The sequence below is a fragment of the Necator americanus genome, chromosome III (assembly GCF_031761385.1).
Source record: "Necator americanus strain Aroian chromosome III, whole genome shotgun sequence".
Lineage (NCBI taxonomy): Eukaryota > Metazoa > Nematoda > Chromadorea > Rhabditida > Ancylostomatidae > Necator > Necator americanus.
Window position 1 is genome coordinate 23,654,910 of NC_087373.1, and position 14,856 is coordinate 23,669,765.

Here is a 14,856-nt window from a genome sequence, read left to right on the forward strand (position 1 = left end):
GTGATCAAGATGATTAGTAACGTCGGAACAACTCTGGTAAGGGTCAAGCGTGCGTTGAGAATTTCTCAACAGGGAGTCGTAAGGGGGGGTGTCGAAGAAGGAGGAGGGTTGTAACGGTTGTCGGCAGAGGAAAAAAAATGAAGAGAGCAAGCAGAAAAAGGCGAGCGGATTGTCGATTTCAAATAAACTCATATTAAAGGCATATTTTGGATATATTATTATATTATATTAGGCGCATATATTATATATTAGGCGCATATTAAAGGCAAAATGTTGGAAAAATAGATGGCGTGATGTTTTTTTTTAGACTTTGCTGGTATAATTTCACACCTTCTGGTTAAGAACTAGTTTGCGAAAATAAAAAATGAATGAAGGACAACTAGATTACGATAAATGTGAAGGATCATGGGTACGAAGTCAAAAAAGGAGTGCAAATTGTGCAATTCGCTCTGAACGCAGCCTTGCGACTTTGCTTTTAAGTGAATCGTTTTTTAAAAAAGTTACCAAGAAAGTGGAAAATATTGAGTACGAGAGAAAGAATCAAAGAGTGAGTACAGGTGCTCTGTCGGCTGAAGCTGGTTGATGCTCAATAATCTTGAGGGTTTGATGATGCAACGTGATGTACCGCCGTTTTATTGCGACTGTCAAAGATCAATCCCTGACAAAAGTCGGATTTTTGCATTTAGTGCACGAGAGTCAAAAGAGAATATTTTTATCCGACAGTAATGAATGTATTATTACTCGAAAATGCAATTTCGATGCTGCTATTGAAAAAAGACATTGCAATTAGACATAAAATTAGTAGAATTAATACCCAGTGGGCTCCACGAGTTTCTGAATATCGACGCTCAAAGTGAATTTCATACAATAAAACTGGCTGCGTTTTGTAGAGGAAAATATCTTCTATATTTTTACAATGCTTGCTGCTTTTAGCCTCTCTATTTTTTTTTTGAAAACTAGTTAAGAATAATTCTGAATTTCGCCTCAAATTTTCGAGTTTTTCTCGACTAGTTTTTGAGAAAATCATAACACCTACAAAAACCAAAATTTGCAGTTAACGGTCCTCTATGATGTTCTATCAAGATCTCCCACAGCGGTACCGTAATCTCGCAACGTGAAAAAATGCGAAATCTCACATTTTCGACTACGCGTCAAAATCTGTGCAACTTCAAGAAAAGTCCAGTAACTCAGCTCGTAGTTCATAAAGAAAAATTATTTTTGAAGTATATTGTAGAGGAAGATTTTTGCTATCATGAATCATTTTTGCTTTCTCCCAGGTGGTTTTAGTTTCTCTCAAAAGCCAGTTGAGAAAAAGTTGAGGAAAATGCTAAATTTCTCAACGATTTCTCAATTAGTTTTCAAAAAAGCTAGAGGGTCACTGAAAAAATATCTTCACTATTTTATAGCGCAAATCTTCATTTACAGAGAACGCCCAGCTTTCTTCCTCCGTCTCTTCTGCAGTCCGTTATTCATATTTATTTCAAGCTACTAAAATCTGACCAGTCCAGCAGTAATTTCCAATCAGGGCCTGGTTCTGTTCGCTAAAATGACCTCTAAAAAACTATTTGCGAAGAACTGTGCTCTAAACACAATTTCAGGAAAACTGCCGGTGAAATGTTCGTCTCAGTGGTTTTTTTTTCAGTTTTGAAAAATCAAGGTTCCGGCGGAGATCGAACTCCTCAGCTGTTCGCTTCTCGTTGTCTATGAGTAAAATTGTTTGTAAATGGTCGGAAAGAGTGTGAAAAAAGGTTTAAAAACGTGTTCTTCGTCATTTCCAGTTGCTTTTTTTTCATTTTTTTCCATTTTTTAGAAATAATGGTTCATTAATGGTTCCTTACAGTGAGCTATCAGTGGCGTCTATATTATATAACATACTTTTATTTCACTTGCGGGCACTTTATGTTAATATCCATTCCAGCACTATTTGGGGCGGTTGTAGTGTAGCGGTCAGAGGTTCTGCTCCCCGCACGATCGATCGGAGATTCAAATCCCCCTAGTGCACACCGAGCCCCTCATCCCTCAAGGGTCGATAAATTGGTATAACACCTGTCTGGGAGGATCAAACACTGGCTTGCATCATCAACAACACAGCATCCCAAGCGGACTGATTAACGCCAGACACTTTATCCTTTATAGCACTATTCAGTAATACTTGGTATATTCTAATATTTGATCTACTTGTTGAGCGTCCAATTTGTTTTTTAATTCTGTTTGTTAAAATTAATTTCTCATTTCCTACGAGCGGATATACTAAAGAATGAGAAAAGAAGGGGTCCTCTATGGAGGGAGGTCGTTATCAGGAGGGGTTTTTTCAGCTGGCGCCCAGCATTTGACCCTGAACTCTGGTTCCCTCCAAAAAAAAAAAAAGAACTGAGCAGTCTGCTCATGCTTATATTTATTGGCCTGTTTAAGAAACAAATCACCTACTCTCTCTTGTTTGGAAGGGCATCTCTGAGGAAGTCAAGGTCATCAGCAATCATCACTCGCGAAGTGAATAGCTCTAATTTTGGTGCGGAGTGGCGGCACAATCCCGGAATACAAATTAGAGGGTGGAAACAAATGAGGACGATTTTTTCCTAGCAAACAGCAGCAATGCCAATATTTATCAGCGCAAAGAAATCGGTGCAATATGTATTATTCGAAGTATTGTCCATCATTAGCTACGAATTTCTTCCATCTTTCAGAGAGCATATGGATTCCACGTTGAAAAAATTCCTCGTCCTTTGAGACGATCCAAGGGTCCCAACTTTTGGTTTCTTGGTAAGAAGTGCTGCTCGGCCAGGCCATGAGTTATCGAACGGAACAAAACCTCATCGGAAGGAACAATATCTTGAATACTGCGGGTGGGATAGGATATCCCATTGAAGCGCCTCCAAAGTTCTTGTTGACGATTTCGCCATCACGGGATCGAACGACACCGTGCTGAAAGATCACTTTGCCGTCTCTTTTGGCATATTATTGAGCTTAGTGCTCGGCCCATGGCATCAATTGTCGTTGGTAACGTTCCCCCGTGATGGTTTCGTTACGGAGGAGTGGTTCATAGTAGATCACCTCCAGGGATAGGTGATCCCGCCAGATGCAGTCCCTTCCGCATCGCTGACGGCAAAATCGCCACTTTTAAAACGTCGGAACCAGTACTCATATGTTTTGATTGAGGGGACATGTTCCCATCTGTTTTAATTTGAAGAAAAGCGCTGCTGATGGACAGTTGTCGATGTGGTTTTGTGAATCCCCTCAAACGTACTTGTACCCCCAATATGTCATCGCTGGTGATCCTCCACAGCGATACCCAATCGTTGCCACGTGAGACTGATTTCTAAGACTGTATATCTTCCGCTTTCATTGCCCTGAGCGATTATTGAACCCAGGGTAGTGTGGCATTTGACGGAATAAATGTGAGATTTCTTCAGCGCGTCCGAAGACAGCGAAATCACGGTATTAGGGCGTTCATCTGAGAACCTCGTAGGCATACTAACAGAAAACATATAGATCTGAGTTGTATCCCAAACGTGAGACAATTACACTAGGCTATCGCGTAGAGATTCCAATTGCGATGCCTCCTCTTCTTCTTCTTCCTACCGTTTGTCTCGTGTAGTTTGCAGGGTCCGCCTTTCTGCTTCTTGTCTTCCATTTAGTTCAATTCAGTGCATCAACGGTACATAAACACGCATCTAACACATCCCGGTTCACACGGTCCAACCAGCGAATCCTTGGTCTGCTGCGCGGCCTTACGCCTGGAAACATCGAGCTTCAGAACGGTTGTGGCAACAGAATTTTCCTGTCGCCGCAAGAGGAGTGACCAAACCATCTCAGTCGCGCCTCCTTCATCTTGTTGGTTATCGGGGCGACACCGAAGATGGAGCGTGCAGTGTCATTGGATACTTTGTCTTTTAGCGTTACACCTATCATCCACCTCAACATCCGCATCTCCATAGCGTGCAACACTGTTTCCAAGTGGTTTGTTTGCAACTGCTTTCGTCGTCGGCCAGCACTCGCATCCGTAAAGAGCAACAGGACACACAACCGTCCTGTAGATCTTCGACTTCAATCGAACAGGGACTCTCTTGTCGCACAGTACACCTGTTGCCATTTTCCATCTCATCCATGCCGCATTAACACGTGCTCGACCTGCTTCTTTGAAGTCACTTTAGATCCAAGGTACTTGAAACACTCCACCTTGTTTAATTCAGTGCCATCGACACGAATTGAACCATTTTCTATCCTTGGTTCGCACTCCATGTACTCACTTTGATACACTGGAGGCGCAATCCATGTTGCTGCAGCCGCTCTTTCCAAGATTGTACTTGATTTTGAAGATTACTCGAGACTCTGATCGTGTCCATGAAAAGTATGAACAGCAGGGATGAGAGTGATGAACCCTGATGAACCCCTACTTCTACAGGAAATGGCCTGCTTGTTCCAACAGCATGCCGTACAACGTTGGTAAGCTTCGCATAAAGCAGCTTCGTCCACCGCACATATTCTTCTGGTACTCTTTGCGACCTCATGGACATAGTGCTGCAGTTCTTCACAAAGCCCCACTGGTTGAGTGAAACGCTGATAGTTTTCCCTCAGACGAGCTTCCAAGACACGCTCCAAAAACTTTCTTAGTATGGCACAGCAGTCGTACAAACCTGTACGAGGTGCAGTCAGCAATGTCTTCTTTCCCTTTCCAGATACATACGGTCACGGAACTTTGCCAAACGTCTATAGTCCGTCCTACCACGATCTTGTTAAATAGAGTTGTGTTTGCCACACGGACCTTCGATCTCCTGACAGCCCAGACATCAGTAGATATGTCATCAAGACTGGTTGCCTTGTCCGGCTTCATTTTTGCGAGGGCAGCACTGATTTCGACGGCACTAATTGGTAAAACAGGACCCTCGACACTGGGAGCAATTGGGATGGGAGGATGGCAGAGCTTTCCATTACACAAGTGATTGTAGTACTCTCGTCACCTCTCCAGGATCTGACCAGAGCGGCACAGAACTCGGCATCAGCTCCCTTAACGATCTTCGTGTGCTCCATATCTAACCTTGAGCGGTAACACGCTCTGACTAAGCGATGCACTGCCCGCTCGCCTTCTCTGGTATCAAGCATGACGTATACACCCTTGAAGCGGTCCGACTTCGCCTTGAAGACTGCCTTTTTAGTCTCCTCTTCGCCGCTAGATAAGCATCACGATCTTCAGGCTGACGTGTCCTCCACCAGAGCTTATATTTGGACTTCTTTTCACGAATTGCCGCCTCGACGTCCGCGCTTCCAAAACCACGTAGCCTTTTGTACTCTAGAGCGTCGTACGCTTGACCGCGGAGAACACTCTGGTTTTCCCAGCGGTCAAGCGTATGACGCTGGAAGTAGACGACCACATTTCCTCCACAATACGAGTAGGGGTGGGGGAAGTGTAGATGGAGCCACGGATGCGGAGAATACCTCCTTTCGATCCCTCAGGTCCCACCATTTGATGCTCTGTGTTTCAGAACTTCGATGTATCTTCCTTGGACGGAAGATTTCCAAGTACATGACGAGAAATGTTGTTGGGCGGCAACATGGTCTGTAGAGATTAGGGAGGGACTTTTGAATCCTGCAGAAGTCGGCGATCTTGTCGGCGCAACATCCAGAAATCTATTTGTGTTTTCCGACTAGCCGCTGGCGCACGTGATCAAATGCGATTTTCGTTTCCGATGCTGCGTGTTAGCAATGATCAAGTCACTTACAACAAAATACTCCAGAATTCGTATCATGATTACGGGCTCCATAGCAGTATCCTCCGTGACAACTCTCGGACCCGTCTTCCCGAGAACCGACGTGTCCGCTGAAGTCTCCTCCGATTAGAAGTACTTCTTCGCTTTCCAGGATTGGACATGCCGTTCCAGATCTTCCCAAAAGAACGCCTTTTCTTCTTCACTACAGCCCACCTGTGGCGCGTAAGCAGAGAAGACTCGCAATTCCACTTCTCCTGTGTCTACTTTTAGAGCCACAGTAGGCGATTCGATTGCCGATCCACTGTCCATTGTCGATGTGACGCTGTTTCCGAACGTCTCGTTCAATGTGACATCAAAGCCATTGCGATTTGACGTGCCGTGGTAGATGAGCTTGTAGCCATCGCCTAAGCGCCTTGACTTGGAGCCTTTCCAGCGAGTCTCCTGTACACAACATATGTCAACACCGCGTTTTCTGAGACTGTCTGCCAGTTCACGACTTCTGCCGCTAAGCGTCCCAACGTTAAGTGTTGCCAGGCGCACTGGATGTTCTTTGCGATGGCGGACTAATTTCTTTGGCCGGCCCCGTCCTCTAGCCGGTAGCCTTCGCATATTTGTCGTACTGCCTGGGCGGGGACAGTGCCCGTCGTTTCTGGGGGACGCCCTATCTTCTGAAGAACGTATACTAGACACTAGCAGTATGACTCGACGGTGGTTGTCCTCGGTCGGCTTGTTTCGTTAGCAAGCTAGCAGCCTGGCAGCGGAATCGTTGTAGTACCTTCTCGCTTAGCTAGCCTGTAGCCTTGGTCCTAGGACCGGGCTACTATCCGGACACATTTATGGTATGGTTGAACCTGCCGAGACGAAGTCTCGCCACCTAGCTTAGCTGCCCGACGGCCAGGACCACGGCTGCGCCACTTTGAGACGTGAGGTAGGATTTGCAGCAGCCGATTGCGGTACCTCGAGACTAGAAATTGGAATATTGAGATTTAAAGCCCAACTGAAGGTCAGTTTTGTGGTCCATATAGTCATCAAAACCATATAGTTTCACCTACAAACAGGATTTCTGAGGGCTCTGAACACAAAGTATAATGATGGGACAAGATCAGAAGAACACGGCGGGTGACCGTGTTCTTCTGCATAAACTGACGTTGGGTGGAATAGCTCTTCTCTTCTGCGTCTTCTGCACCTGCATCGAGTGCACCATTACAGTCCACGCATCTTTGCCATCGGATACGAGACACAAGTTTACTTATTTCCGCTGCATAAAAGTCTGAGCTTTTGGGTCCTCGAACGTTCGAGGACCCCAAAGTGTTTTTAGGTATCATCTTGGATTTGGAAAATCTTACCTTCTTAGGCAGTTGTCCAGATGCTTAAAAAAGTGATAGTCGGTTGACGAAAAGTCTGGCGAATATGGTAGGTGAGACAGAGTCTCGTAGCCTAACTCGTTCAACTTCAGCAGCGTCACCTTTGAAATGTGTGGCCGGGCATTATCGTGTAGGAGAATCGAACCCTTTCCGTTCACTAACACGGGGCGAAAAAGTTGGGGTTTCCGGTGCATTTCGTCCGGTTCTTTGCAGTACTCTGCAATCATGGTCTCGCTAGGTCCCATGAATCTGTAGTGGGTTACACCTGCAGCGCACCACCACACAATCACCATAGTGTTATTTGGGTGCATTTTCGGTTCCGGGAACTGCTAGAGAGCTTCACCCTTGTCCATCCTTGAGCAGGACGCTTCCTGTTGTCGTAAAGGATCCATTTCTGACCGCACATAAAAATGCGATCGAGAAATGGATCGTTCTTGTTGTGTAGCAAAAGCGTTGAGCAGATCTCGAAATTTTTTTGGGGACTCGCTGAGTTCATATCGCACCCACTTGTTCAAATTTTCTTATCTTTCCAATTTTTCAAAATGGCGGACGACTGTTGAATAGTCCGGGCCTAGTTTTTAGGCAACCTTTCGTATTGTCAAGCGGATCATCTTCGATCAGGTCATCGTCAACTTTAAAAGGTCTTTATCTTCGAGCCTCATATCGTCACAACGAAACCTTTGGAACCAACGGCATACAGTGGATTCAGTTGTGCTTCCTTCACCCAAAACAGCGTTCATATTCTGAGTTGACTCCGCTGTAGACCTGCCCAATATATGGAAAATATGAACATTTTATATTTTGTCTTGGTACTGACCAAATAGTGATCCTCCTTCAAAATCACATCAGCAATAATACCAACAACGAATTGCGCTACACTGTATGCGCTGTACTGCCTCTAATATCAGAGATGAGTGTAACCCGATAAAATTTGACGTGGCAACGAAAAACGTACACTATTTCTGCACCGACCTAATAATCAAATGCGGTATAGTTGCAAGAAGTATATTTATTTATTTATATTTATATGTGTGTTCAAGTTCATGTCTAGGTGAACACATTGTCCCCATGCCATAGAACGAATTGTGAAATAAATTTGAGCATACTTGTTGAAACAAATTGCTTTGTTTCTTTCATCATCGCTCGATATATATTTCGGTAGCTTGGTTAGAAGGGAATGCCAATAATTGGTCGCTTCGACTGAGCCGAACACGAGGTTGTTACAATCATTTATTCATGGGTGACGTTTCAGCAGTATCGCCTTCTTCAGAGTATGAACGTCTGAAATCAAACGTGACGACAGTACCACAATCAATATGGAAATATCAACAGAATGCAAATGGCCTGCAATAAACTTGGTGAAGTCCACGAGTAGTGAACTGTCATCGGAGATCCCTCCTCGTTGATTGTTATAGGATAGTCATTTGAATTTTCGAAGTCCGCCATGGCCTGATCTCGTAGAATGTTCTAGAAGTCGCCCAGAATCGTAATTAAATGGGCTGTTTCCTCTTTAATTGTTCTAGTAAAGTTCCTATCAACAACAGGACCACACCAATGTTTATTATTGTTGCATTTTTTATTTTGTTTCTTTTGTGTAGGGTGCGGAGACTCTGGGGATCTTTGTCCTCATCGTTCTGATGAATAAATAGGTGGTTCAGTGAATCTTTGTTGCCAACCAGACGAGCACTCACGAGCATGGCGAAGTATATGCAATACATACAAGCAAGAGGTAATATAAGCGGGCATGAGCATAACTACTTGAGTTGCAGATGAGGTCACAATAAGTGACCATCATCGGTATGATGATATCTTTATTTCTCACGATCTGCGGTCACTGTGAGCAGCTTACGAATGCTTTCATTGAAGGATATCCCAAACTATTACGACAGCAATCGTAGGAACAAAGAGAACAGGAAACGAGTGCAAAAACATAGTCTGCGCACTGGTGCAAAATTTTTTGCTGTAGTCATGCTGAATGCAGCTTCCATTACATGTCAGTATTATTTATAGTACGAAAAGTGAACATCAATAGACACAAGAAGCTTCGGAAAAGCACGGCTGCGGAGAAGGGGCCAAATTTGAGACCAGAAAAGAGAAGATATATAAATAATATTTCCATTATAGTCCAAATTTGTTTTAGTATTAGTAACGTCCCACGGATCTCCCTCACTAGAGGGATCACAGATGGTTAGTCGCGAGGCTACGTGGCGCGTCTACGGGGGCGGATAGGGGTTAATCGTGGACCAAAAGCGACCCTGTGCTTGTCCAGAGACGCAGGTGAATTCAGGGGATGGACACCCTGTTTCTGCTGAGCCAGGACTGACTCATGACATCCTTGTATCCCGTACGTCGGTCCGGCCAAAAGCCTGCAGTCAAGTGACTGGGAGGTGCAAGGGAGGCGGCTTGGAGTCGCCTCCAACAAATAAGCTCCACATGTCCACTCCGGAAGAACGGAAGTTCTCCCAAAAACTCATGGGACTAGAGGCTTGCAACCTGCCCATGGGTTTTAAATTTTATGCAAAACACAGTGATAGAAGCGAGTTTCCTGATTCCGGAGGAAAGCCTGGTACGGTAACGCCAGGTAGGATGGGATTGCAGGAGTCATATAGGATACCGAAACGGAAAAGGACTAGGATGGCGATCTGTACTTATAACGCACGTACGCTTGCATCGGAAGCGGCCATCGAAGATCTGATGATGCAAGCCAAGAAGATCAAGTACGACGTCATCGGACTGACCGAGACGAGACGACGTCACCCTCTCAACGCCGTATATGAACCTGGAGAAGAACTGTTCTTAGGAACATGCGACAGTAGAGGTGTTTGTGGAGTTGGCATCCTCATCAACACGAGTATGGCAAAAAACATCGACTCTTTCGAACAACTTACGACCCGGACGACTGCGGATGAGAGGATGTGGTCCAACACCAGCTTTGACTATCTTCGTTGCTTACTCTCCAACATCTCCAAGCTATGAAGACGAAGAAGTCGAAGCTTTCTATATGGACCTGGAGAAGTTCTGCCGAGAAGATCATGCCTTCTACAGAGTCATAATTGGCGATTTCAACGCCAAAGTTGGCCCAAGAAGAACGCCTGAGGAACTTCACATTGGGACCCACGGCCTTCAATGAAATGAGCAGGGAGAGAGGCTCTCATCACCATCCATGGGAACTCGCAATTCCAGAAGCCCTCTTCTCTACACTGGACGTGGGAGTCACCCCGTGGAAAGTACCGTAATGAAATAGACCACATCATCGTCAATAAAAGGTTCTGCCTGACGGACTTCGCTGTTGTACCAAAGTTCTATACATGATCGGACCATCGCCTCCTCCAAGGGAGATTTTCCTTCACGAGGAAAGAAAAGAAAGCCGCCACCTTCAGAGGGCGAAATCCCAGAACTATCATTAACTGGGATCTCTTCGCTACACTAGCCGGCTTTTGGAAAGATTCCGCAATGGACAACATCGACGAAGAATATGAGCGGCTCGTTGAACACCTTCACGACTACGCGAACAAGGCTGAGAGTTCTAAAACCACCAAGAGACGCTTGTCTCTTGAAACTCTTGAGCTGACACGCCAACGTGGAGCAGCACGAGCTGCAGGGAACCAAGAACTCACGTCCGAGCTCGCAAGGCTTTTGCGGAGAGGTGATAAAGGAAGACCTTAAAGAGAGAAGAGCAGAAGTGCTGGCTGAAGCTGCAGAGGCGGGGAAAAACATCCGCTATGCCCGCCGAGACTTCGCCAGTCGCAAGACGAGGATGAGTGCTCTCCGGAACCCGAAGGGAACAACCATTGCATTGAGAAGGGTGATGGAGAAAATCATCTACGACTTCTACTCTGATCTCTTCCACTTGCCTCCTCACCATCTGAGCGAAGACGGACATGTCATTCCAGGGGTTCTCCCGTCCGAAATACGACATGTTATCAGGTCGGTAAGAAATCGTACGGTACCGGTCCCAACAGAATAAGACCAGAACACCTGAAAAACCTTCCGCCACTATTCATCAACATCCTGGCGAGGCTCTTTACACGTTACCTTTGCAAATGCAAGGTTCTGAAGTTCACGAATGCAAGGTTCCTAAACAGTGGAAGATCAGCAAGACCGTGTTTTTGTACAAAAAGGGAGACTCACATGACATCGGCAACTATCGCCCAATCTACTTGCTATCCGTCATCTACAGGCTCTTTACAAGAGTGATCCTTAATAAGATTGAGAAAGTATTGGATGAAGGACAGCCATGCGAGCAAGCAGGGTTTCGAAAAGGATTCAGCACGATTGACCACATTCACACTGTTTCAAAACTCATCGAGGTATCACGAGAGTACAGGATGCCGCTCTGTCTCACCTTCATCGACTTAAAGAAGGCCTTCGACTCAGTTGAGACGGAAGCGGTCGTAGAAGCATTGGACAACCAAGGCGTCCCCACTCAGTATATAAAGGTACTTCGAGAGTTGTACAGTAACTTCACGACCGGAATTTCGCCATTCTACAAGAATATCATCATTGACGTGAAGAGGGGGATCCGACAGGGTGATATAATCTCACCCAAAATATTCACAGTCACCCTCGAGAACGCAATGCGAAAGTTGGAATGGGACGACATGGGAGCGAAGGTCGACGGTCGGCAGCTACACCATTTGCACTTCGCTGATGACATCGTACTGATAACACCCAGCATCAGCCAAGCGGAACGAATACTGACCGAATTCGACGAAACCTGTGGATGCATCGGTCTTCAGCTGAACCTACAAAAGACGATGTTCATGCGGAACGGGTGGGTCTCGGATGCCCCATTCGCTCTCAACGGAACGAACATATCCGAATGCACCTACTACGTTTATCTGGGTCGGGAATTGAACATGATGACCCCGAGCTGGGCAGGAGGAGACGATCGGCTTGGGGAGCGTATAAGAGCAACGAGGATGTAGTGAAGAAGACCAGGAACACCCGGCTCCATGCTCACCTCTTCAACACCACCGTACTTCCTGCTTTGACCCATGGTTCGGAAACCTGGGCATTTCGCAAGCAGGAAAAAAAACGCGGTGAGCGTCATTGAACGCGCAACTGAGAGTGTGATATTAGGAGTATCCCGTTTCACGCAAGTGAGGGACGGGATTCGAAGTTCTCTCCTACATCAGCGATCGAAGATTGGAGACGCCGCCGTGTTTGCCAAGGAAAGTAAAATAAGTTGGGCCGGACACGTGATGCGCTTTAACGACAACCGTTGGACCAGAGCCGTGAGCGACTGGGTTCCCCGCGATATTAAGCGCACTACAGGAAGACCGCCGACCCGATGGTCAGATTTCTTCACGAAGTCTTTCAAAGAAAACTGTGATGCTCTTCGCGCCCCACGCGAAAGGAGGAACCACTGGGCTACTCTGGCACGCGATCGGGACAAATGAAAGAATTACTGGTGCCTGCTCGACCAGTTCGAAGATCAACGGGAGTCAAGGTGATCAAGATGATTAGTAACGTCGGAACAACTCTGGTAAGGGTCAAGCGTGCGTTGAGAATTTCTCAACAGGGAGTCGTAAGGGGGGTGTCGAAGAAGGAGGAGGGTTGTAACGGTTGTCGGCAGAGGAAAAAAAATGAAGAGAGCAAGCAGAAAAAGGCGAGCGGATTGTCGATTTCAAATAAACTCATATTAAAGGCATATTTTGGATATATTATTATATTATATTAGGCGCATATATTATATATTAGGCGCATATTAAAGGCAAAATGTTGGAAAAATAGATGGCGTGATGTTTTTTTTTAGACTTTGCTGGTATAATTTCACACCTTCTGGTTAAGAACTAGTTTGCGAAAATAAAAAATGAATGAAGGACAACTAGATTACGATAAATGTGAAGGATCATGGGTACGAAGTCAAAAAAAGGAGTGCAAATTGTGCAATTCGCTCTGAACGCAGCCTTGCGACTTTGCTTTTAAGTGAATCGTTTTTAAAAAAAGTTACCAAGAAAGTGGAAAATATTGAGTACGAGAGAAAGAATCAAAGAGTGAGTACAGGTGCTCTGTCGGCTGAAGCTGGTTGATGCTCAATAATCTTGAGGGTTTGATGATGCAACGTGATGTACCGCCGTTTTATTGCGACTGTCAAAGATCAATCCCTGACAAAAGTCGGATTTTTGCATTTAGTGCACGAGAGTCAAAAGAGAATATTTTTATCCGACAGTAATGAATGTATTACTACTCGAAAATGCAATTTCGATGCTGCTATTGAAAAAAGACATTGCAATTAGACATAAAATTAGTAGAATTAATACCCAGTGGGCTCCACGAGTTTCTGAATATCGACGCTCAAAGTGAATTTCATACAATAAAACTGGCTGCGTTTTGTAGAGGAAAATATCTTCTATATTTTTACAATGCTTGCTGCTTTTAGCCTCTCTATTTTTCTTTTGAAAACTAGTTAAGAATAATTCTGAATTTCGCCTCAAATTTTCGAGTTTTTCTCGACTAGTTTTTGAGAAAATCATAACACCTACAAAAACCAAAATTTGCAGTTAACGGTCCTCTATGATGTTCTATCAAGATCTCCCACAGCGGTACCGTAATCTCGCAACGTGAAAAAATGCGAAATCTCACATTTTCGACTACGCGTCAAAATCTGTGCAACTTCAAGAAAAGTCCAGTAACTCAGCTCGTAGTTCATAAAGAAAAATTATTTTTGAAGTATATTGTAGAGGAAGATTTTTGCTATCATGAATCATTTTTGCTTTCTCCCAGGTGGTTTTAGTTCTCTCAAAAGCCAGTTGAGAAAAAGTTGAGGAAAATGCTAAATTTCTCAACGATTTCTCAATTAGTTTTCAAAAAAGCTAGAGGGTCACTGAAAAAATATCTTCACTATTTTATAGCGCAAATCTTCATTTACAGAGAACGCCCAGCTTTCTTCCTCCGTCTCTTCTGCAGTCCGTTATTCATATTTATTTCAAGCTACTAAAATCTGACCAGTCCAGCAGTAATTTCCAATCAGGGCCTGGTTCTGTTCGCTAAAATGACCTCTAAAAAACTATTTGCGAAGAACTGTGCTCTAAACACAATTTCAGGAAAACTGCCGGTGAAATGTTCGTCTCAGTGGTTTTTTTTTCAGTTTTGGAAAAATCAAGGTTCCGGCGGAGATCGAACTCTCAGCTGTTCGCTTCTGTTGTCTATGAGTAAAATTGTTTGTAAATGGTCGGAAAGAGTGTGAAAAAAGGTTTAAAACGTGTTCTTCGTCATTTCCAGTTGCTTTTTTTTCATTTTTTTCCATTTTTTAGAAATAATGGTTCATTAATGGTTCCTTACAGTGAGCTATCAGTGGCGTCTATATTATATAACATACTTTTATTTCACTTGCGGGCACTTTATGTTAATATCCATTCCAGCACTATTTGGGGCGGTTGTAGTGTAGCGGTCAGAGGTTCTGCTCCCCGCACGATCGATCGGAGATTCAAATCCCCCCTAGTGCACACCGAGCCTTTCATCCCTCAGGGGTCGATAAATTGGTATAACACCTGTCTGGGAGGATCAAACACTGGCTTGCATCATCAACAACACAGCATCCCAAGCGGACTGATTAACGCCAGACACTTTATCCTTTATAGCACTATTCAGTAATACTTGGTATATTATAATATTTGATCTACTTGTTGAGCGTCCAATTTGTTTCTTTAATTCTGTTTGTTAAAATTAATTTCTCATTGCTATATGAGCGGATATACTAGAAAGAATGAGAAAGAAGGGGTCCTCTATGGAGGAGGTCGTTATCAAGAGGGGTTTTTTTCCAGCTGGCGCCCAGCGCTTGA

At 44.6% G+C, this 14,856-nt stretch overlaps 6 protein-coding genes across 8 annotated transcripts; 4 read left to right on the forward strand and 2 right to left on the reverse strand.

Moving 5' to 3' along the window:
- Positions 1-3,649: 3,649 nt before the first annotated feature.
- On the reverse strand, positions 3,650-4,831 carry RB195_010658 (uncharacterized protein; the record flags this gene model as incomplete). Of its 2 annotated transcripts, XM_064191765.1 has the most annotated exons (3): positions 3,650-3,734; positions 3,903-4,028; positions 4,635-4,831. In XM_064191765.1, 3 exons carry the CDS (start codon positions 4,829-4,831, stop codon positions 3,650-3,652), a joined length of 408 nt encoding a protein of 135 aa, XP_064049348.1. The 2 variants fall into 2 exon arrangements, with proteins under 2 accessions (XP_064049348.1, XP_064049349.1); XM_064191766.1 differs by lacking the exon at positions 3,650-3,734 and having other exon boundaries at positions 3,872-4,145.
- Positions 4,832-5,831: 1,000 nt separating this feature from the next.
- On the reverse strand, positions 5,832-6,314 carry RB195_010659 (uncharacterized protein; the record flags this gene model as incomplete). The annotated part of the gene is made up of 1 exon (XM_064191767.1): positions 5,832-6,314. One exon carries the CDS (start codon positions 6,312-6,314, stop codon positions 5,832-5,834), a length of 483 nt encoding a protein of 160 aa, XP_064049350.1.
- A 3,188-nt stretch (positions 6,315-9,502) lies between these two features.
- On the forward strand, positions 9,503-10,045 carry RB195_010660 (uncharacterized protein; the record flags this gene model as incomplete). 2 transcript variants are annotated; one of them, XM_064191769.1, is made up of 1 exon in its annotated part: positions 9,503-10,045. In XM_064191769.1, the coding sequence occupies one exon, from the start codon at positions 9,503-9,505 to the stop codon at positions 10,043-10,045; it is 543 nt and encodes a 180-aa protein (XP_064049351.1). The 2 variants fall into 2 exon arrangements, with proteins under 2 accessions (XP_064049351.1, XP_064049352.1); XM_064191768.1 differs by having other exon boundaries at positions 9,656-10,045.
- A 477-nt stretch (positions 10,046-10,522) lies between these two features.
- On the forward strand, positions 10,523-11,997 carry RB195_010661 (uncharacterized protein; the record flags this gene model as incomplete). The annotated part of the gene is made up of 3 exons (XM_064191770.1): positions 10,523-10,715; positions 10,771-10,996; positions 11,043-11,997. 3 exons carry the CDS (start codon positions 10,523-10,525, stop codon positions 11,995-11,997), a joined length of 1,374 nt encoding a protein of 457 aa, XP_064049353.1.
- RB195_010662 (uncharacterized protein) lies at positions 11,113-11,997 on the forward strand (the record flags this gene model as incomplete). The annotated part of the gene is made up of 1 exon (XM_064191771.1): positions 11,113-11,997. The coding sequence occupies one exon, from the start codon at positions 11,113-11,115 to the stop codon at positions 11,995-11,997; it is 885 nt and encodes a 294-aa protein (XP_064049354.1).
- A 69-nt stretch (positions 11,998-12,066) lies between these two features.
- On the forward strand, positions 12,067-12,471 carry RB195_010663 (uncharacterized protein; the record flags this gene model as incomplete). The annotated part of the gene is made up of 1 exon (XM_064191772.1): positions 12,067-12,471. The coding sequence occupies one exon, from the start codon at positions 12,067-12,069 to the stop codon at positions 12,469-12,471; it is 405 nt and encodes a 134-aa protein (XP_064049355.1).
- Between the last annotated feature and the right edge of the window lie 2,385 nt (positions 12,472-14,856).